The sequence below is a fragment of the Falco cherrug genome, chromosome 1 (genome assembly GCF_023634085.1).
Source record: "Falco cherrug isolate bFalChe1 chromosome 1, bFalChe1.pri, whole genome shotgun sequence".
Classification (NCBI taxonomy): domain Eukaryota; kingdom Metazoa; phylum Chordata; class Aves; order Falconiformes; family Falconidae; genus Falco; species Falco cherrug.
The window spans coordinates 95,948,790-95,969,716 of record NC_073697.1 but is presented as its reverse complement, the minus strand read 5'-3'; the positions used below and the strand labels follow the sequence as shown (position 1 = coordinate 95,969,716).

The following is a 20,927-nucleotide window of genomic DNA, read 5'->3' as shown; positions in this document are numbered from 1 at the left end:
AGAATTCCTTTCCTTGGCTGCATTAGCAGGGGTGCCCAGCTTTTAAGACAGGGTTTAAGGAAGTCTATGACGCAGCTATTTATCCAAACAATTTAGAGAATTCTCACAACTAGATTTTCATGTCTTTTTAAAGAAAAATCAAGAAATCTTTGGAGATGTAGGAGAAGATGAAGAACTCCGAAGGTATGTGTGTTGTCTTACACATAATGCGATGAATTATTGTTACTTTGCAAGTTTAACTGTATCTGGCTTTTTCAAGAAACTTAAATAGTGTGTCTGATTTGGAACTCACTGCTGTGTTCTTATTTTTACTTTCTGGTGACATCAGTTTCAAATTGTCAAATACTTATTTAGGCAATGAAATGCCATTTGCAATAACTTCACAGATGCAGGTAAGTACTTGGAAGTATCTATTAGGAGGTTTTCTCTATACCCATAGAATCTCTTATCCTTAATCTCTTTTTGACAGGGAAATATATTTACATTTGAATAACTATTAGTACATTGTATTTCAGTAGCTATGCTGTACAAAATAAGTAGTAATGCTGTACAAAAATGCATTTTTGCAGAGTTATATATCTACTTCAGTCGTGCCCAATGGATTATAGTTCAAGAATGCTTTTCGTGGTTACAACATCTACCACATCTGTAAGTTTCTGAACTCTTATTTTAGCTTGCTACTTATAAAATTTTTACCTCTTGCTAAAATCAAGTGGTGTCTGCTTAATTATATGGGTTTCAATCTATGGCCTTTCTGTTTTGGATGGTTTATATACCTGTATGAGCTCTACGTTTCTCCACCCCACACCTTTGGAGTAAAACCGTGGTGTTTGTTGAATTTTGCTATTGACTGTCAAAAGCAGCCCTTGACCTCTGGATTTTCTAGATTTGTTGTTGATATTGTCCAAAAATAACTTCATTAAACGCTTTCTAGAATGTGCTTTAGGCAGGTGTAATGCATTGGTTTGCTCTGGGTGGAATTAAAGCAGAGCGGTAAAATTGTTTTAGCATAACTTTAACCTTCAGTCTTTCACACTTACTAAATGTATTTGTGATACTACATTTCAAAAGTATTTTTCTTGCTGCATTAATAGTCTTAAATCTAGAAAACCTTCTGGTTTAGCAGTGTTCTTTGAAGTTGACATATTGTAACTGGTTGGTATAAAAGTTGAAGGTGAACCAGTCTGTTATTTAGCATATATTTCTACTAAATGAATCAAAACATCTCAGAAAGGATCACATTAGACATCTGTAACACTCTAGTTGTTCAGCCAGTTGTGATTTTCCAATGTTGATTTTTTTCCCCCCCTCAGCCGATTGGTGTTACTCAGTTGACATTTGCTCACAGGAGCAGAGCACTGAAGTGTCTGCTCTACTTGGCAGATACCAACACTGTGGAATCACTCTTCAAGAAACCCATTGAGAACGTAAAGTAAGATGAATTTTCCTTAAGGTGTTCCATTTAATAATGTTGTTTTGTTGGTCTTCAACAGCCATTGGAAAAAAATATGTGATATTTGGAGAATTATTTTTTACTGATCTGTTTTTTGAGTTTTAAAAATCTGAGGAGCATAATTAGATCTTTTAACTTGACTGTAATGCAGTCCAGTACATCACAGTCCTAATTTGTAAACCTGAAAGTAACATAATAGTACGTGGAAAATACTTTGTTCCATTTTGCATAGATTGTGGTTACTTCTCTAGTAACTGAAGCATTTTCTCCCACTTATGTATATAGTATTCTGTTCATCAGAGTTTGGAAAGGGCCGTCTTGCAAAGACATAGTCTTCTGCAAAAATAAGGAACCAAACCACTGTAGCACAATGTTGTTTCTTTGAAAATATCTGTAAAACTAACTTCCTTACAATAGATCTAGAAAAGAGTTTCTGCTGGTAGTCTGGAACTGGGGACTTTTTAGTGGAAAGTGTTTTTTTGAGAGTATACCATACAAATAGCTACACACAGGTTTCTGTAAATATGCATTATCTGTGCATGAATGAAATTTTAGTTGTAAAAGTTACAGTAACTGGTTTATCTTTAGAGATGATCCAAAGCATCCATCATTCAGGTGAATGAGGTTTCCCTAAGCAATTGAAGTTTTTTACTTCATTAAGGTCTCCTTCATAAGTACAAATACAGTCTACATTATTTTTTCCTTTTTTTTTTTTTTTTTTAAAGCAACAGAAGAACACTATTCCAATATCATCCTGAGCTTGATTACAGTGATGATCATACTATAATTCATATAAATATCATTAACTCCTGGGTTTGGGGGGACTTTTTTTACAGGTATCTTCTAAAATGCTTCATTTATCTGGCGGAGTTTGAAATCTTGAATATTCCATATACTTATGAATCATTTCATAGGAATCCTAAGGAAGGAATGATTAAAGGGCTGTGGAAAAATCACAGCCATGAACCCACGGTATGATTTTTACATCCTTTGTAAATTTTTGTTTGTTACACATTGTGTGAAATGTACACCTTTCTACCTAGCATGTGCATTTCTAAACAGATGTTGCTCTAATGTACTCTGTCCTATTCATACACTACTTATTATATGCTACTCACAATTATATTGAAAGATACCAGTGAATATGCAGTTACCTCAGAGACTCCTCTTTCAGTGACCAAAAAAACCCTAATTTGTTGATTTGTTGACAACGGCCCATCACATAATTATTCCCTAGTACTTGCCCACCTTTGTGTACCCTGACCTTGTCTTGCCTGGGAAGCAAGATCTTAGGTGCAGAAGCCTTTCTTTTTTTTTTCTTTTCTTTTTGTCTTTTCTTTTTTCTTTCTTGTTGTTGTTGAAGATACTTGGACTCATAGCTCATACTTTAATATCAATACAATATTAATAGGATACATCTTTAGAATAGCCATTAGTTACTTATCTAATACGCCAGGGATAGGTTTTAAGTTATACTCTGCTTAGGAATTTGACTTTGACAATTACTTTGTGTTCCTGAGTATGCTTTGTAAACAGCTAACTTAACACTGAAGATAAGGGCAGGTAAGTGAGATTTCCAGGTAGACAATAGGATATGACAAAAGAAGTATACTCTTCTATTAATTTATAGCCATAAAATGGAAGTGATCTGTTCTTATATACACATGCTAGTCTAAAATTTGAAAATGACAGATAAAAAAAACTTTATCCTTCCTACAATTACAAAATAAAGTGGTAACATATATAGGTGGGGGTTTTGGGTTTGTTTTAATTCTCCTCACGTGTAGTAATTTTGAAAGTGGCTTGGTTGTGGCCATTCAGGAGTTAAAGATCTAATTAATGCTGTAAAAATCTAAAATTATGCTGGCAAGCAATAAATGTTGGAAGATCATGAAGGAATATTAAAATACAGTGTCTTTGCTCTCCTTCAGGCTGTTAGACTGGTGACAGAACTTAGTCTAGAATACAAAGTATATGATTCCCAACTGTGGAATGGGCTTCTACAGAAACTCCTTGGTTTCAATATGGTAAGAAATTTTTAAGTATGAATTTCTGCAGCGAGATGAGAAAAAGGCTTTCTTTGTCCACTGATTTCTAAAGAATGGGATAGCTACATCACCTATAAACTTACTGTGAGCAATTGTTGATAATTTACGTGGTTACTTTGGGGTCCGAGATACTGATGAAACTTTTAGAAATTTGTGATTTAGCAGTAATGCTTGAGAATTTTGATCTTAAACATTTCTAGTTTTATTTTTTTAAAGGCACAAAGCCTTTCAGATGGCAAGAGTAAATCCTACAATAATTTTGAAAATTCTTCGTGTTATTGTAATTTTACAATGTAATATGCATATTTTTGTGTGCAAATATATACACATATGCACAGACTGTGCATGTATGTGTATACATGTACACACACACACAAATATTACCCCTAAAATGTATGTATTATGATAGTAATCCTGATTTTTGACATTCAGAATCTTAATTACCTCTGATTGTCAAACTTCATGTAATGTTGCTACAGCCTAAGGTGGAAAAAGATGTTGTATCAGGAGCTGGTATTAAAGCTAGTTTTAATCTAATGAGATTTAGGTACTAATAGCAAAGAAGGTGGGATCATAAATTTTTCAGCACCAGTTGTATTAAGACTTCCAGAAATCTTGAGTATTTGTTGAAACAACCATATGCTGCTACTGCTTTTGATAATTTAATTTATTGAACTATAAATCATATTTCCACATGCATCAGTTATTCCTCTCAAAGGAACATCAGTACCTTTAGCAACTGTAAGTTTGCATCCTGCAGACAACAAGTGTAATGTACTTCTGCAGATTATTGCCAAATATTCAAAAACACTATAGTATTTTATAATGATTTTTTTTCCAGATTCAATACCTAAGAAGAGTTTTGATAGCAATTACTGGGATTCATTCATTATGGGAGGTAAGAAAATATTCTCCAGCTCCTAATCTTTTTCTTCACTTAACAGGAATTTAGCATCATATTTATTTGTGTATGTGAATGGCAGCCATCTGCACCATGAAGTGTTACACATTAAAAGATTCTTTTTGATTTTTTTATCATAATGCAGTATGCAAATGAGTATTGCTATTAATCACTGAAATAGCATATTTTGCACTTGTGGCTCCTTCAGTAAACACTTATTTAGAGTGTTTTGTAAACTTAGAAAGAATGATTTTGCCATCAGTCAAAACATGGCTAAATCTTAAAACTATGAGATGAAGAAAGCAATGTTAGGGAATAATTCATCCAGGATAAAAAGAAAAATTGACAGGTTTCTTCCACCTACAGTAGGTCAGGACGTCTGTGTTTACAAGTACACTTAATTACAACTGTATTTGGCTATTACTTTAAATCTTTGTTGTCAACAGATTCCCAACTTCAGTCGAGCTTGGCGAAGTGTTATTCTGTCACCATCTCTCACAGGTAGGGTTGTTACTATACAAGCATGATAGCTAATAACTTGATTATGTATTTACTTTATCATCTCTTTTTTATTAATTAGCTTCATGTCCACCAAGTCCTAAACAGTTAGAGGAATGTTGCCAGTGTTTTGTGATTCTGCTCAGGTAAGTAGGTGGAACATCCTGCATTTATATTAGTTTGAGTGGGAATGCCTGTTTGTAATTTCTCATCCAGCAACCTGCCCTGGAACATGTAGGGGAGCTCTGAAAACTGGGGAACCTGAGGCATGAGGAATAACCTTTTGCTGCTTGTGGGAAGGACAGAATTATACATACCCGAGCAAGAAATTCTGTGCTTGCCCAGACTGTTGACAAACATGCTGTTTACTCAGTACCCCTGGCTGTTGAAACTGTACTGGGAACTGCTCTCTGAATTGGGAACTGCTTTCTGAACTGGGACTCAGCAGCACAGACTGCCAAAACCCGATATATCCGGACAGTCACTGTCCCTATGAGGGGTGTCTTTTCCTGTCCTGACTTTTTTAAAGGACTCATGGTCAAGCCTAAAAGTCCAGTTAATATCTTTCTTAGCCCAAAATATAGCACGTTTCCTAAAACATTAACATAGAGTCTAAGAGTGAAAGAATTTATTTTCCTACAAAGAATAAATCTGATATGGCAAAAATCTAATAGCTGCATATTTATAAATGTGGGTAACCTATGGTATTAATGTTCCAAAACATTCTGTACATAAACCATTTTGTTTTGCATTGGCTTTACTATGTAAAAAAGCACAATAAATCATTATCTTATTCACCACGTGCTCTGACTTGCTCACAAGAAGAACCAGAGCTCAGAGAGCCTGACTTGAACCAAAAGTTAGTTAGGAAATACCAGAAAGGGATCCAGCTGAAGAATGTGCCTACACTACTGTGCATGTACACATGTACAAAAGCCTTACTCTGGACAGGTGGACAACATTTCCCCCCAAAATAAGGCCTTGGGTGTTTAAAAAGAGAGGCTGAAGATGGGATTTTTTTCAAACTAGAAAATGGTCATGCACTTGTATTCTGTGACACTTCAAGTCACGCAGCTTGGCTGTTTCTGAAAATAAGATGAGGTCAAAATGTATTGTTCTATCTGGCCTAAAAATCTCCATGCTGTTCTGTTGACAGTAGTAAGCCATCTAGTTATATATATCGTAGCCAAGATCTTCACTCCTAATCTTCTTCTGAAGGTGTCCTGTTCTGGCTGACTTGGATGTCATTGGAATAGCTAAACAATATGCACAGCTGGACCTTCCAGCTTTTACTTTGGGGTGCCTGATGCTGATTCCTGAGTCTGAGAAGCGAGAGCAGCAAATTCAGGTAAGTTTTTTGTTCTGTCTGTGCAAGGGAAATGTCTTTAAGCATGTTATGTTCAACACAGGCTGCAAGAGATGGTAACTTATAATACCAACTTATTTAAATATGTCACTGCTGACAGCTGCTCAGCATTTCTCACCCACAAAGGCTATTGCTCTGTTGCTCTGAGTTTGTCCTTCTGAAAGGGATCATGTGAACCCTTCCTTTTTCTTTTCTTTTTTTTTTTAAAAAAGCAAAACCAGCTGGCTTCAAGTCATCCCCAGTAGCTTTGTCATATGACTTTGCCTTTTATGAATTTGAGGATATTTTGTGCGTTCCCACCCATTAAACTGATGGGAAAGAAAAATCAACAAAACCCAAGCCATAGCCATATACCTGCCAGAGCAGCGTGAAATTGATGATAATGTATATAATTGCTAAGGAGCACCCAGTGGTCTAGTTTCACAGCAGATTGTAGGAAAAGTACTGAATCCTACTTTAGAAAAAGTGTTGAAAAAACAAAAAGTGGTGAAACCTCCTGACTTCTTAGAAAGATGCTTGATATGCATCACAAGTTCTAATGTAAACCTTTTGCTGTAAAGCTATAGCCTCACTATTCATGTATCTTAAGTTTCCTTTCTCTTCTCATTTGCTTCCAGAAATTTATACTCAGCATTGTTCTCCCAGAAGAAGCATTATAGGCTGTTCCCATATTTGTCATGAGCAAACTGGCACTAGTAAAAGCATCTTAAATTCTTAGACTGCCAGTCACTGAAGTTAAGCTCAGAAAAATTTTCCCAAATTGCAGCATTAGTGTAAGACATTCAGCCTTCTGGCAATGAGTCAAAAAAAATCTCTTAATAACTACAACAAAATACCCTTTTGAGAGTTAAAAGGAATGAGTACTACTCTTTCAGTCAAACACCACAGATCCTGGTTTGATAATTTAATGTTTGTACCTAGAATTTAAAATATTAATTGTTCCTTAATAAATTAAATATTTGCTCTGAAGGGAGAGTTTCTACTTTCATCATTCACAGATTATTAACATTTTGTAACTTATTTTTGCAAGGGTTTCTTATCAACGTGTAACACAGAAGCTGTGCTGCAACAAATAGATGAACATATGAACACTGGAGAAGTAGTAGTGTTTGCTTCTCAGGTAAATAAATAAAACTTATTTCACTTGCCTTTGACTTAGAAGCATTTTTGATAGGTAAGTGTACACAAAACCTTTTTTATTCTCTCCCCTGATCTTGCCAAGCATTGACACAATGCACACATGTAAAATATAGCAACATTTGCAGGGATTTTTGCATTTTTTATTCATGCTATGCAACTAGAAAACCTTTTTGTATACACACACAGTGCTGTGTTATAGGCTGCCCCTATGTGCGGGACAGCATTGTTTGCAGCAGTACTACTTCATTTTTCTAAATGGATGTTTTAAGCTAAAAGGCCAAAGGGCTTATGAAACTGCACTCTCTCTTGCCTTGCTCTGGGTTGCCTTTCTAAGGGCAAGTTTCTTAACTCATTCCCCTATCTGAATCTGAGATTAGCCTTCATAAAATCTACCATTTTGTAGTAATAAAAATAAAAATCCTGCTGTATGGTAAGTCCAGTAAGAAAACTTGGAGCTCTTTCTCTTCAAAAGTAAAATTTCTTATGTTTACAGTATTAATACTTTTCCATTACTAAAATTTAAATCTGTAGATCAGATCTTTGGTTTTGGACAGTATCATAAAGGAGAAGCTATATGAAAAATTCTTGAAAACTAAGTATTTTCCACTGTTGAAGCAACAACTGATGAATACTCACCGAATCAAAGAACTGGTGGATTATTTTGCAAAAAAAGACTGGTAAGTTAATAAAAGGTAAAACAGCTGATGCATTACTGATAGTAATTACAGAAATTTAGTATCTTCTTTATTTTATTTTCATTTATTTGAAGTCATGGAGATTTTCTAGTACTTAAGTCTCCAAGAATATTTTTAGTATTGCTATGTTAAATAAATAAAATAAAAATCCCACCTCACTACTTTGTATACTTAGGATAGAGTTTTACAGTGTTATTCAAGCCAAAGTAACAGCTTGTTGAGCCTGCACTGGCAAGCCGATCAAATGCAATTAAAATAGAAGTAACCTGACCAAAAAAGGAAACATTTAATTGCTTCACTATACTTTCAGATGTATTCAGCTTAGTGGCATCATAGACTCATAGCTTTGGCAATAAGAATGCTGAAGAAATAAATGAACTGCCTATACTCAAGGGTTAGGAATTGGTGGGTTTGCCACTAAGCTTTTCAAGAGCTACAAATACCCTTTATTTTCCACGTAAATAAAAAAAGGGTGTTGCTGCTGAAGCTACCTGCCAGGCAGTTGTGCACTTTCATTTCAGACCCCAAATACTTGGTATTGCAAGTCACTTTGTTACCAGTTATCCTGCAGTCAAAATATACATATATTTATATCAATAAATAACCATTTAAATTCTAGTATGTATTGGTTTTATTAACAGCCACAGGTTAAATGCTAGGCTTGTCGTGTTTTCCTCTACTGGGAAATGATAGGACCCATCCAGTTTAAAAAATGTGGGCTCATACTTTATTTTTCCGCTTCAGTGTATATAGTCTAAATTCTTGGCTTTATAGAGAGCTTAAGTTGACAAAGTTGATAAACTTTTGCCTCCTACAGCATTGATGATGCAACAGCCCTAATTCAAGAATATCAAGAGAAGTGTGGAAATCCTACTCTGGCAGACATACCATCATCTGATCTTCTGCAGGTAAAACAAACCACTTTTGTACCTCAGGCAGTATTTTCTCCTTTTTTTTCTAAACTAAGACTCACTTAATTTTAGCAAAAATATTTGTTAGCAGAGTTACTAATTCAAATAATTCATTTCACTTAAACAAAATCTGTGTCATGCTAAGCCCTGTACTTTTACAGGTCTTAGATTATATCCCATTTTCCTAAGCCCTATTATTCTTGTACCTTCCAGATGTATCTGAATGGATCAGAGGAGATGGGCGTACTGGAACTGCCGTAGATAAAGTCTTGATTTACCCTTTTCTTTTCTCCCTCTACTGGCAAATGACAGCTGTGCATTGAGAATGCTCATAATGGTGAAAAAAACTCAATGTTCATTTACCAAAAGTTACCCTGAGCTTTCCACTTTAACTGTTCTAGGCTGCTTCTTCTCCATACTCTATCCTTATTGAAACAGCTTAGATTTACAGCAGAACTTCCTGTTTCTGTTCAACAGTAATGTTCATATTTAGCACTTTGATTTTAGGAAGGATTAAAGTTTAAGCCTGCTGTCAGGATCACTCCAAGATTTCAATCACACAGACATAACCTTGCATATTGTGATAACCTTTTTAAAAAACTGTTAAGTGGTGTACTTCATGTAAAATAACCTTTCTAGACAAACTGTAATTTTAACAAATGAACAGACTTATGTATCAATTCTGGCCTGACAGTATTCTATAAAACTTCTTAATAATAAAGTTGTTGGTAAATTTATGTTCCACCCAGTCACTAACCTTCCTTGAATAATGCATGTCAAGGTTTTCTTTGCAACTTTGTTCTTTCTGTGTGTCTGCAGCAGGATAAAGCAAGAGGCATGTGTTTGCATGAAGGAGCACTTAGCCAGAGCTTCCCGAGATAGCAGGCTGAAATGCTTGGGCTTTTTCTAAGGTAAAGCAGGGGTTTTTTTGTGTAGAAATAAGTTATTTAGTCAGCTTATGACACAGAAGTAAGGGTTCTAGCTGTTCCCTTAAGTTCTATGGAAAACAGTTAAACTCAAACCCTCATGACAAATACTGCACAGCTGCTTACATGGATATTGCACTGGAAAGTCATAATATAAAGGCCAACATCTGCAAAGGAAACAGGCCACCATTCTAAATGTTATTCAGTAGGAAAAAAAAAAACCAAACCTTTTTTTATTGGAAAGTTAGTAGTTAGGAGAAAGGGGAGCTGTTAAAATACATTCAGTTCCCTGCAGAGTCATGAGAACAGGAGAGCCACAACGTCCAGTCTTCTTGAACAACCAGTGTTTTAGTCTTCAGTAGCAGTATGAATGTCATATGGAATTACATTATTTAAAACCTCTATACATGGAGCAAAGTGTATATGCACAGGTAGTGTCAGATGTAAGCCGTAAATAAAATAAAAGCCTCTCTTCACTTTGTACAGATTTAATGAGACCATAATTTATTAAAGCACAGTGGTATTTGAAACTGCTTTGATTATAAAAAGACTGAAATTAACTTTCCCCAGTGAAATTACTACTGGCAGTTATGAGTTAATTGTAGTATTATCAGAATCTATCAATCCTTTTTATTAATTGGGAATGTTAAATTGAGAAAATTAAGTATCGGCTGGATTCTGAAGCAAATGTAACATGGCCCCAGAGCCTCAATGTTTTTGGTAAAGCCCTTTGGTGACTGACTTCTAAACTAGAGCATCAGGCATTTTAAAAGCAACTACAACTGCTGCACTTATTCCCAACAACAGTTCATAAAGCTTAGTTTTTCTATGAAGTGGAGTTTATTACAACATTAAGGAACAGTATTTAAACAGTTATTTTAATGGAATATTTTACAAATCAATTCATACAGAGAAAAGCAAACACAATGTTGTTTCAGAGTTATTACCAATAAGCTACATTGTTAAGCTGTTAGCGAGTAAGTGTAGTACTGTAAACTAGCAATCAAGTATTGCAACTTGCAGTTCAGAATGAGATGGTAAAAATACCACACAAGCAAGAATATTTTTAAGATTTTTTGTACTCAATTCTTTCTACTTTCACATCATCTCCAATTAGTTGATAGACATATGTAACTACTGTAGAAGCCTGGATATCCATCAGCACAAATGAAGGAATGATGTTGCTGGGAAGAGAGGAAAAAAAATCATATTAATTATGTGTATATAATCATCTTAGCAGTGTATCACCACTACTTAACAGAAATCACTCTAAGAAAAATGGATATGAATTTTGTAAGCATAATACCTCAGATCTGGAGCTTTAAGTATTTCACTCTCATCTGTTTCAGTGAAGGAGCTTTAGCAATTACTATCAACCCCTCCTCTCCCCAACATTTACAATGCAAATATTAACCTTCATGAGTTTTGTAGCTCAGTTTTGTTATCAAGAACATCCCCAGAGATACTTCCCATACTTCACTTACTTCTCTAAGGCATGATAGGCTCCCGTAGCTGATCCTGGATTGATATAGAACTTGTTTTCATGTTCAAATGCCTCAAATTTATGTGTATGTCCTGAAATAAGGATGTCCACATCAAATTGCCTTTGTAGCAGTGCCAGGCTGGCCATGTCACCCCAAGGAATAACCTGATGGCCATGAATCAGCCCGATTTTGAACTGTCCAACAGTTACAACTTTCTGTTCAGGATAATTCAGGTTCTAAAAATAATGATAAAAATCCAAACACAGATTAGATGTACAGATTTATACTTAAAACAACTCTGCAACACCAAGAGAGAGGGGAAAGCTTATGGAAATACTCAATGTAATCGGTGCTACTGCTACAACATGGGAGCCTGAAAGCTGGTTTTATGAACACTGGGGAGAACGTGGTAGGATGCAAGGAACTTCAAAGATCTACCAACAGCAGGTCCTGTTTGCCAGAGTCCTAGACATAGCCAAGTGCACAACTTTCATTCATACTGACGACAGATGAGACCTTGCTATGCAATTCACACTGCTGACTGTAACCCCAACTCTTTTGTCCACTTGCTTTCCACATGCTCTTAGTATTCTAACCTCTGTTTGCCCACTTCTTGAATTAAAAATCGCCCAAATGTCCTCTTATTTCAAAGACACACAAAAAATTTCATTATCAAAAAGGATAGTACCTCATCGAAGTCCCCTCTGACAACATGAACATCCCCAGCCAGAGTCTTGAGGTAGTCATAAGTGTCCTTGGTGCAGAGGTTTCCTGTGCAAAGGATGTGTTGGATCTTTCCTGGAACCAGCAGTTTTTTGAATTTGGCTGGGAGGCTGTTGCATCGATGTGGAATGTGAAGATCTCCCAGTACTAACACCAACTTAACAGGTGTCATGACAGGAAAGAAAGACCATTACAGATACTTATTAAGACAAGAATCATCGGCAAGCAGAAAGCATTGCAATGTTTTCTTCAGTTTCGTAACTTTGCATTTTGATGTAAAAGCTACTAAAATAAGAATGAAATGGTGATGGAACATGGCTATATTGAGGGAAAACAAGGGCCCTTACTAACAGAACATCAGCCAGAAGGAGGCCTTACAAACACAAGTCTACAGATATTTTTTTTTATTTTGTTGCTGAAAGCCCTTGTGAGATATGCAGAACCAAAATGTGTTACTACTTGATGTATTTTACACAAATTTGGGAACTACCATAAACTATCCCACTTTTTTACCCCCTCCTTAGACAGCCAAAAAAAAAAAAAAGGACATCTCAAGCATACATTCTCAGGCACAGACTTGGCTAACCTGTGGCCATTTCCCTTTAAAACTCTTCAAGTTTCTTTCTAATTTAATTAATTTCTGTTTTCTTCCTTATATATATATCTATCTCTATCTCAAAAAAAAAAAACAACAGCAAATTTGCAAAATGTGTTAATAGCTGACCAGAATAGGAAGGTTGTTCAGAGTCCATGTTGTAGGAATCACTGAACAACAGAGTAAGACTAACAGTTTAAAAAACAAACAAAATAAAAAAAAAAAAAACCACAGGGCACTGCAGAGAAGATAAGCCAGACTACTGCACACCACGTGTTCCTATTACCACTTCTAAATATTCATCATTTCAGTACAATAGATGGCAAGGAGAATACAAATGTAACGAGGGCTTCAAAATTAAGGATTCTGATGAAGTTAAGACCATAGTTTAATACCACAGGCTTTAAATCTGCAAATAAAGAAATAAGTGCAAGCAACATAGGAATAAATTAATTATGCAAAAAGGGCATGAAAAGCTCTACAAAGCATGGAATGTTATGCCACTATACTGTAAAAACACTGGATCTAGAGACAGTCCTCCCTGTTAACTTGATTAATAACTCCATATTAAAGAGAGTTTACCTTCCAACCATAACGCTTTGTTAGTAAGACAGATCCTAAAATGACAGCCATGAGATGCATTTGTAAAAGGCACAGCCCAGATATATAAACAGTAGTAACTATGTTAAGAAATTATCTTTTTTAATATTTGGTTTTTATGGTTTTAAGCTATGCAGCTATCTTCATGCTAACAGTCATCAAAAAAGGCAGAGGGAACTTGAGTGGCTTTTTTGTTTTTGGGATGGGGTTGGGTGGGGTTTTTTTAGATTAAGAACATCTCAGTGCCATCATCAAAGCCATGCATCTTTGGAGAACAGATGGTTGAAAGTATTGGTAAAGCAATACAAGAATTTTTAAATCAATGAGCTACCAATTTAAAACTAACCCAGAAGAGAGGGGAAAAAAAATCCAAAAGACACATTTTTGATGGTCTTTCAAGAGTTCCCAGTGACAAATACCCTTACTAGCATCAGTCTAGAGATGACATACTTGAATGCAAGTAAAAGATGGGTGACAGGTGATTTTGATTATTTAAGTAATTTTGATTATTAGTGGCAATGGATAGGTTCTCTTACTGACACTTAAGGGACTTCGACATGCAATGCCAGTTATGTACTTAAAATTTTATTAAACATTACTGCCACTGCAAAGATAACCCCACTGAAGTCAGCAGAGCATGTGCATTCGACAAGACCTCGTCCTTTGCTGACAAACTGGCAGGCCTCATATTTTCCCCCAAATCACATTTGAGCTTCCATTAATTAAACTCTGCAAGCTGCAATAACAAAAACTAAAAGCACTGAAGTGTGTTTAATAGTCACAGGTCTCTGCAACATGAAACAGTGGCAAAGTATATTACAACATCTGGTTTTTACTAGGAATTTAGGGGCCATTTTGAGCACGGCTTGAACAGCAGCCCCTACTTATATACCATGTGACATTTGTATCATATAGTGACATTAACAAGCCCTTACCACCAGTGTTAGCAACAGCCAAGAGGAGTAAACTTACTCTGTGCCCAGCCTTATTGGAATGAAGAAGTTGATTGCAGACAGGAGGGAATGAAAAACAGGGTGAAACATGATCAATGTTAAACAAAAGAAAGCAACAGAAAAGAAAATATAGCCAAATGAATAGGCAAATCATAATTATTGTTGATGTTATGAAAGAAGCGTTAAAAAATAAAACAGAATTAAATTAAAAACGGGCTCCTGCGCGCAGTCGCCGGCGGCAGCCCCCCAGCACGGCCTCCTCGCCGCGGCGGGCCCTCAGGGGGGCTTCACCGCCTCAGGGGGGCCTCGCCCCCTCGGCGCCCCCCTCCCGCCCCTCCGGCTACCTCAGCCCGGTACCAGACGCGTTTCTGGCCAGACACCATTCCCCGAGCGCACGCCCGGCACCACCGCGCAGGGCCGGGACCCGCCCGGCCGCCACACCGCACCGCGGGGCACTCCGCTGGCCCGGAGGACGCGAGGCTGGGGCCGGCCGGCGCCGCGCTGCGAGCCCGGCGGGGAGAGGGCCCTGGGGGTGGGGGCTGGGCGCCCCCGCCGCTCACCATCCTGCTCGGCGCCGCGCTCCCTCACACCAGCCGCTGCGGCCCCACCCGGAAGCCAGGCCGGCGCCAGCCACCCGCTACGGCGGCTCCGAAGGGCCAAGCCAGCCCGAAACGCGTTTCTCGGCGGCCGCCACCCGTAGCTACATCCGGGGCTCTGAGGAGGGAGAGTGGGCACCTCCCCTCGCCCGCAGGGAGCGCGTCCCGCCCTTTCTGCCGCTGTCGTGTGAGGGGAAGGGCGCGGCCATGAAGTGTGTTATTGGGGGGGCTCATCTCAGAGGTACCCGTGGCCCCAGGGGAGACAGCGAGCCGGGGACAGAGGGGTGTATGTGAGAGAAACAGGCACCCCACAGCGGGGCTGTCTCGGGGCGGCAGGGCCGGCATGGGGGTGCGTGACTGGCCTGCTGGCAGCCTGTGGACCCTGGTACTGCCCTCCTTGGGCTTCCCCGGGGGGGCTTTGAGACGGTGCAAAGTGGGGCACAAGCACTGGGGGCCACAGCACAGCTGAGGACCTGCCTCATCCGCAGCACAAAGGCATTTTTGCGGGGCGACATGCAGCCTCGGGAAGTTGTTCAGGTCAGAGAGCAGGGGGCTGGGTTTGTGGTGCTTTGTGGAGAAGCCCTGTCTTAGCTGCGCGCTCCCATGTGCACGCCATTAGCCTTCCAGAGGCCCAGCGAAACCCCCTTTTGCACGGCATTTCGTGCAGAATGCTCCGCTGCCAGTGCCAGGGTGGGCAGAGGCGAAGTTTGAGACCTGCTGCTGGTTTCTTTTGTGTTTCTTAAGGCTCCATCTTTACCGATTGCCAGCTGCTTACCGCTAGCTCAAACTTGTTGCCATCTGCAAAATGAAATTTTTAACTTTGGTGGTGTTTTGTCTGATTTGATTGAGTTCATTTGTGGTGTCATCAGCTCATGCCAGTTGCTGCAAAGGGACAGATGATACCTGAGGTGTGCCTTCTCAGAGGCAGCTTCCAAAAACATGAAGGTGCTACTAGAAAGAGTAATGTTTTCCACCATGTCATCAGTTTTCTTCAGAACATGTAGGAAATTTGTCATGTTTCCTCTTAAATTATTCTGAAAAAAATGCAGTATAACTTTTTTTAACTTGGAATGCATATTACACTGTTTTCTTTGCCTGCTAGTGTTCGGAAGAGCAATACATGCCATAGCACGTATTAGCGATGAATTTTGGTTTGACCCCGTAGAAAAAGGTGTAAGTGAATTTGATTTATTGTAATTTTTAAATCTTTCTTGGAAGTGTAGTATTTATGTTACTGGATATTGTGATGTTTTCCTGCAGGTACCCTTCAGTCTGAATTACATTCTCGCTCAGCTTTCTCCACTTCCAATATGGACAAATGCCATATTTTCTGTAATTGTAATTATGCAGATTACGTCATGGAAGATTGATTTCTACTCTGCCCCTAGTATTCTTCAATTTTTTGTTAACTATGCTGAAGCTTGTCCAAGACATCCAGATTAATAACAAGGGTTTTATTTCTGTTGTCATGGGTCAAAAGGTTTATGTTTTGTACCACATCAGAAGCTTAACAACATGTTTTTGTACTGGTATGACTCAACAGGAAGAATACGTCCATTAATACACCTCTGACTAATCAAACAGCATTTCCAGCAGAATCAGGGTTTTCTCTAGAAGTTTCTTAAAGTGATCAGCTCTCCTTAACTTGCTGGGAGGCTGGAAAATCAGAAGGGGAGATAATGTCTTTTTATACCTGAAGAATTTTTTAGGTGCTATTAGTGTCTTTGCTCATTTTGCGCGTATCATGTGGATGAGTGTACAGAAAAATTGCTACAGAATAAACTCTTGTCCTTCAAATGCCTCAAATGCAAGTTGAGCTGTGTTTAGATAACTCACACTTCAGGGCCATTTAAATGTCTGTGGAGTGGATTCCTATGCCTGTGTTGTACCAGTGACTTCTGACAAGTAATAGGGAAGGTGTTAAGCATGAACATGTTTGTACACATAATGCATCTATATTTATTTTGAGATGTATGCATTTAAAGGTTTTGTGGTTTAGGTATGGTACTGAAGCAGAGAGATGGCTCTTTTATTCAAGGTTTGGTATGAAGTAGTTTTGAGTTAATGAATTACCTGTATTTCCAGCTTGCCTTAAGATCAGTGAATTCTTCAAGGTCAGCATATGCATATGTCTTCTTCTCATCTATGTTTTTTCAACATTACTGCTGGACAGCTGTGTCTCAACCATGTCAGAAGAAGAAACAGTTATTCCACCCATATAAATTGATAATTAAGGTACGTTTTAATGGAAAGTTATGCACAGCTTTGTAAGCAGCTAATTAGCCCGGATTCCAAATGAAATTATAGGAGGAGCCTCATAGAGGTATATGCATGGCTCTAAACTCAAGCACTTCTGAGCAATTCTGCAAAAGAGAGCATTAGTATTTAATTATTTTTAGAAGTTGTACCTCCTGAGCTGTGCCCAGTGGTTCCCAAAGTCTGAACCAACTTAATCTTGGGGTGAAGGAATACCACATTTCTGCCTCTAGAGTGTTTCTCCTGTAACCTTCAAAAACTGTGCGAGCCCGGAGGGCTTTGACCAGTTGTTTAGCAAACAGATCTATTGGCCAGGTATTGGAATAGTGGGTGAGGACAGCAAGGATAAGTACTGGAGTACTGGCCACCTCAGATTCTGCTTACAAAGCAATTTGGAGAAGCCAGAAAAGCAGGAGCTTGAGATAAACTGTAGGGAAATTTGCAAAATTGCTTGGTAACATCTGCACTAATTTTTACCTTTTTTTTTTTTTTTCCAGTCAGTTCTTCCTATATTTAGGTGTGTAAATGTGCTGGAAAGGAATGTAGAAAAATGCAGCATTTATACAAATATTTACGATCATCACATAACTTTTCAGCTTCTCTGCAAACATGGTAGGTTACACGTAAAGTGACTTTACAGAAACAACAGCAGTTTAGATCAACAGGGCAACACAATATTTAGTGTAATTATTAACTGAATGTTATTGATGGAACATTATGCCAAACACTTGTGGCCTCTTCACATCATAACTTATATTCATCATGTGCATCACCTTGATAAAATGAAGTTATAGCAGGCTTTATCAGACAAACATGCTTCAGTTCAGGAGTTAATGCATGCTATATATTAATTGTCAGCCTGCTGCTTACAACATTTAGATTAGGCTGGAGTAAATACTGAAAAAACATACGTTATGGAAAGGGAGGGGAATCACATTTTGGCAGGTGTTTGAACTAGAGGATTTACTGGGTCTTTCCACTTCTAGTACTTGCAGTTCTTCAACCCAGTAACAAGTCTGACAGCCTCAGTCCAGCAGAACACCAGGTATATTCATTGGCATTAGTCTCTGCAAAATTCATACAGAATCAGCATTTATCAGCATACCTTGCTGAGCTGTGCTGTGTAATAGGTAGTTGCTTATATTATTAAAAATCTATAGCTTTTATTACTAATAATGAGATAATGTATCAAATTAGTTTCACGGCAATTAGGCTGTCTTAGCTCAAGCTTATCTAGAAATACATAGAGATCTGTAGGGTTTGTCTTTTGTATTCCACCACCACTTGTAGTATTATACCAGTTAAATATTGAAGCCTTTTTTTCCCCTGCATTTGTTGCACTTGTTGGCGTTTACTTACTTCATGCGGATTCTTAAAAAACTCAGCTGCTGGAGGAGCATAACTAATGGGATGAAAGATGTCTTAGATGACAGGTTAATTCAGCTTTCTATTTGTGGGTGAGTTATTTCCACGTAGATAGTCACTTGGTTACCTTCTGAACTGAAAAAAAACCCATTTAAAATCACAGCCCATCACTGATTTTTGTTCAAATCCTTTATACTTAGGTGTTGTAAAAACATATAATCTGATGTTTCAAGAATGTGATCCGTTGCAGGCTGTTTTTGCAAAGCACATGTGTCCGAACATACTTAAAGTCCACTCCAGGTAATGAATGCAAAAATAGTTTTTCTGAAGAAAAAAAATCATACAAGAAGCAATACTGCTCTCATAGTCATTAACACTATCAAAATCTGATTAGGGCACAGTCAAAAATGGCAAATTCCTAAATCCTGTGTCCTAGTGCTTGATATTTTCACATCGCAACTTAAGAAATTTGGTTAATTCTGCCATTAATCCTACTCAGTCTAACCTTGAGGGGCATGTAACGTATAATTTGAATTCAGGCCTTTGAGCAACTTCCACCTATGACAAATAAAGTGGTGCTCTGCTTTCATAGGCAAAGAATCCAGTGGTAAAAGTACATTTTAATAAAATGCAGTAAGGCAAAGGTCTGCTTTGAAAAGCAGCCCTTTGGAGGAATCCAAGGTACGGCTTGTCATTGCAAGCAAAGGCAAATAACAGTTAGGCTGGACTTTTCCTGACAGCATTTCTATTAAAAATGTTTCTTGTGCACAGGAGCTGTTGTCACAATAACCAACCATTAAAGCATCAAAGGTGTATAAAGATATCTCTGTGTAGATACTATGCACTGTGTTTATAAAAAGATGATGCGGCTTTCAAAACTGCAAGCTTTAGAATAAAGAGTACAGGATGCCAAGGTTTGCTCAAAACTTTGATATATACCTATAGAGAAGTAGCATATATTTATATATAAAAGTCTGATTTGGCAGCATACACAGGCATTAAATATAAACAAATTTGCTTTCATAATTACTAGTTGTATTTTTAAATTTCTTATGTACCTATTGCTATATAAATCAATCAAAAAGATAGAGCACACTTCAGGGGATGCACATTTCAAAGGCAGTTTTTCAAGCAGTATTGCCAAGTAACAATTTTAATTTCTAATGTAAGTAACAAATGCTAGCTAGTAATTTGTGGCAGGTAGAATTATTTTAATGCTGAATGAAATTTTATAGGCTGCTGGCTGATATAATGATTCACTTTCCGACCAGTCAAGAAGAAGTAACCTTATCAGTTACTCCGATGAAAGTTTGTTTCAAGAGTTACACTGAGGAAGACACTGGTAATGAAATTCAAACTATGAGACCATATTGGGACTTGAAAACAGGTGAACTAAAGGAATAGCAACTATCGCAACATAAAACGGAGAATGCATTTTATGGCTGAATGAGATTTTTAAGAGAGAAAATATACAGAGAGATATTTTAAGTCACACTGCCACCCTCTAGTGTTAATATATTTTAAGAAAGTAGGTTTTTAATAACATTTTTCTGGTGTCAGTGGCAGATATCAGACTGAGCAGCCAATTGAAATAAATTATGCCACTTGCTGTAGGCTTGAACAGAGGTAATTACTGTGCTGCAAGAGCAGAAGCATGGCAACAGACAGGAAAAAGGAGATAATTTTATGTTTTAAAAAAGAACTATTTAAATCTGAATATCATAATTATAGAATTGATATCATTACAGAGTGTATTTTAGTATAAGGGCAATACAATATGTTAGCTGGCCTAACGCTGTGCACTGCCATTTTCAGATCTCCATCTGAGATGGAGAACAATCTAGATTCTTGTTGTGTGACTCAAACTAATTATAAAGATATAATTGTGGTTTTGAAGTATAGGTTCTTGTATATCATATAATAAAGGGATGCTTTTCATACTTACTTATGACCAAAGCTGAGGATAATGACCTAGAAAAAGGTGACTGCCTAGAGCGTAGGGGTGGGGATTGTGCTGAGAGCAGGCTGAAGCAGGGGAGAGCAAGAAGGATTAAGTGGTGGAAACTGGAGTGGAACAGGTAAGAAATGACTGAAAATAGAAAGACACTAAAAAGTTTACATTTTGAATGACAAATTTTGTTATTTTAAAAACATACACTTACAAGGATTATTGTAAGAAAGAAAGTGAAAAAAATAGTAGGTAAAAATTGAATGAGACACCAAAAAAAACAGTCAAGGAGAGAAAGGAGGAATTACAGGCATTGTTGTTGTATAGCATGTGATGCAGTATACCGCCTGCAGCAAATGTTCTGTATGCACTGAAACAAAACGTGTCCTTTGAACATATCATCTGGTGATGGCTTGGGTTTTTCCTCTTTCAGGGTTAATTTTCAAAGAGAAATTGCACCCTCTGCCTA

At 37.6% G+C, this 20,927-nt stretch overlaps 3 protein-coding genes across 16 annotated transcripts in view; 2 read left to right on the top strand and 1 right to left on the bottom strand.

Moving 5' to 3' along the window:
* KNTC1 (kinetochore associated 1) overlaps nucleotides 1-9,749 on the top strand; it is a 41,439-nt gene extending 31,690 nt beyond the window's left edge. For all 4 annotated transcript variants that reach the window (XM_055709645.1, XM_055709651.1, XM_055709637.1 and 1 more), the window contains exons 52-64: nucleotides 134-183; nucleotides 570-648; nucleotides 1,314-1,432; nucleotides 2,290-2,425; nucleotides 3,385-3,480; nucleotides 4,343-4,399; nucleotides 4,849-4,903; nucleotides 4,983-5,046; nucleotides 6,119-6,248; nucleotides 7,297-7,386; nucleotides 7,938-8,083; nucleotides 8,919-9,009; nucleotides 9,226-9,749. In XM_055709645.1, coding sequence (XP_055565620.1) covers nucleotides 134-183; nucleotides 570-648; nucleotides 1,314-1,432; nucleotides 2,290-2,425; nucleotides 3,385-3,480; nucleotides 4,343-4,399; nucleotides 4,849-4,903; nucleotides 4,983-5,046; nucleotides 6,119-6,248; nucleotides 7,297-7,386; nucleotides 7,938-8,083; nucleotides 8,919-9,009; nucleotides 9,226-9,273 — 1,161 coding nt within the window. In that variant the 3' untranslated portion in view covers nucleotides 9,274-9,749. The remainder of the gene's footprint in view (nucleotides 1-133; nucleotides 184-569; nucleotides 649-1,313; nucleotides 1,433-2,289; nucleotides 2,426-3,384; nucleotides 3,481-4,342; nucleotides 4,400-4,848; nucleotides 4,904-4,982; nucleotides 5,047-6,118; nucleotides 6,249-7,296; nucleotides 7,387-7,937; nucleotides 8,084-8,918; nucleotides 9,010-9,225) is intronic.
* A 1,010-nt stretch (nucleotides 9,750-10,759) lies between these two features.
* VPS29 (VPS29 retromer complex component) lies at nucleotides 10,760-15,004 on the bottom strand. Of its 3 annotated transcripts, XM_055709892.1 has the most exons (5): nucleotides 14,854-14,999; nucleotides 14,313-14,324; nucleotides 12,111-12,302; nucleotides 11,423-11,658; nucleotides 10,760-11,122 (listed from the first exon to the last, which is right to left on the bottom strand). In XM_055709892.1, exons 1-5 carry the CDS (start codon nucleotides 14,854-14,856, stop codon nucleotides 11,005-11,007), a joined length of 561 nt encoding a protein of 186 aa, XP_055565867.1. In that variant the 5' UTR covers nucleotides 14,857-14,999; the 3' UTR covers nucleotides 10,760-11,004. The 3 variants fall into 3 exon arrangements, with proteins under 3 accessions (XP_055565867.1, XP_055565873.1, XP_014133254.1); XM_055709898.1 differs by lacking the exon at nucleotides 14,313-14,324 and having other exon boundaries at nucleotides 14,854-15,004; XM_014277779.3 differs by lacking the exon at nucleotides 14,854-14,999 and having other exon boundaries at nucleotides 14,313-14,792.
* Nucleotides 15,005-15,045: 41 nt separating this feature from the next.
* Nucleotides 15,046-20,927, top strand: part of RAD9B (RAD9 checkpoint clamp component B) — a 9,680-nt gene continuing 3,798 nt past the window's right edge. The window contains exons 1-6 of one of the 9 annotated variants that reach the window (XM_027801452.2): nucleotides 15,046-15,130; nucleotides 15,992-16,062; nucleotides 16,975-17,124; nucleotides 17,643-17,757; nucleotides 18,711-18,810; nucleotides 19,746-19,897. In XM_027801452.2, coding sequence (XP_027657253.2) covers nucleotides 15,097-15,130; nucleotides 15,992-16,062; nucleotides 16,975-17,124; nucleotides 17,643-17,757; nucleotides 18,711-18,810; nucleotides 19,746-19,897 — 622 coding nt within the window. In that variant the 5' untranslated portion in view covers nucleotides 15,046-15,096. Of the gene's footprint in view, nucleotides 15,131-15,432; nucleotides 15,890-15,991; nucleotides 16,063-16,149; nucleotides 17,125-17,642; nucleotides 17,758-18,710; nucleotides 18,811-19,745; nucleotides 19,898-20,927 lie in introns of those variants that run through there. The other 8 variants (XM_055709820.1, XM_055709835.1, XM_055709828.1 and 5 more) reach the window with 8 other exon arrangements.

Coding starts and splice junctions, on each gene's coding strand:
- VPS29 (XM_014277779.3), bottom strand. CDS start 14,447: ATGATTTGCCTATTCATTTGGCTATATTTTCTTTTCTGTTGCTTTCTT. Junction 12,303..14,312: donor CCAATAAGGCTGGGCACAGA/GTAAGTTTACTC, acceptor ACACCTGTTAAG/TTGGTGTTAGTACTGGGAGA. Junction 11,659..12,110: donor TCAGAGGGGACTTCGATGAG/GTACTATCCTTT, acceptor CATTATTTTTAG/AACCTGAATTATCCTGAACA.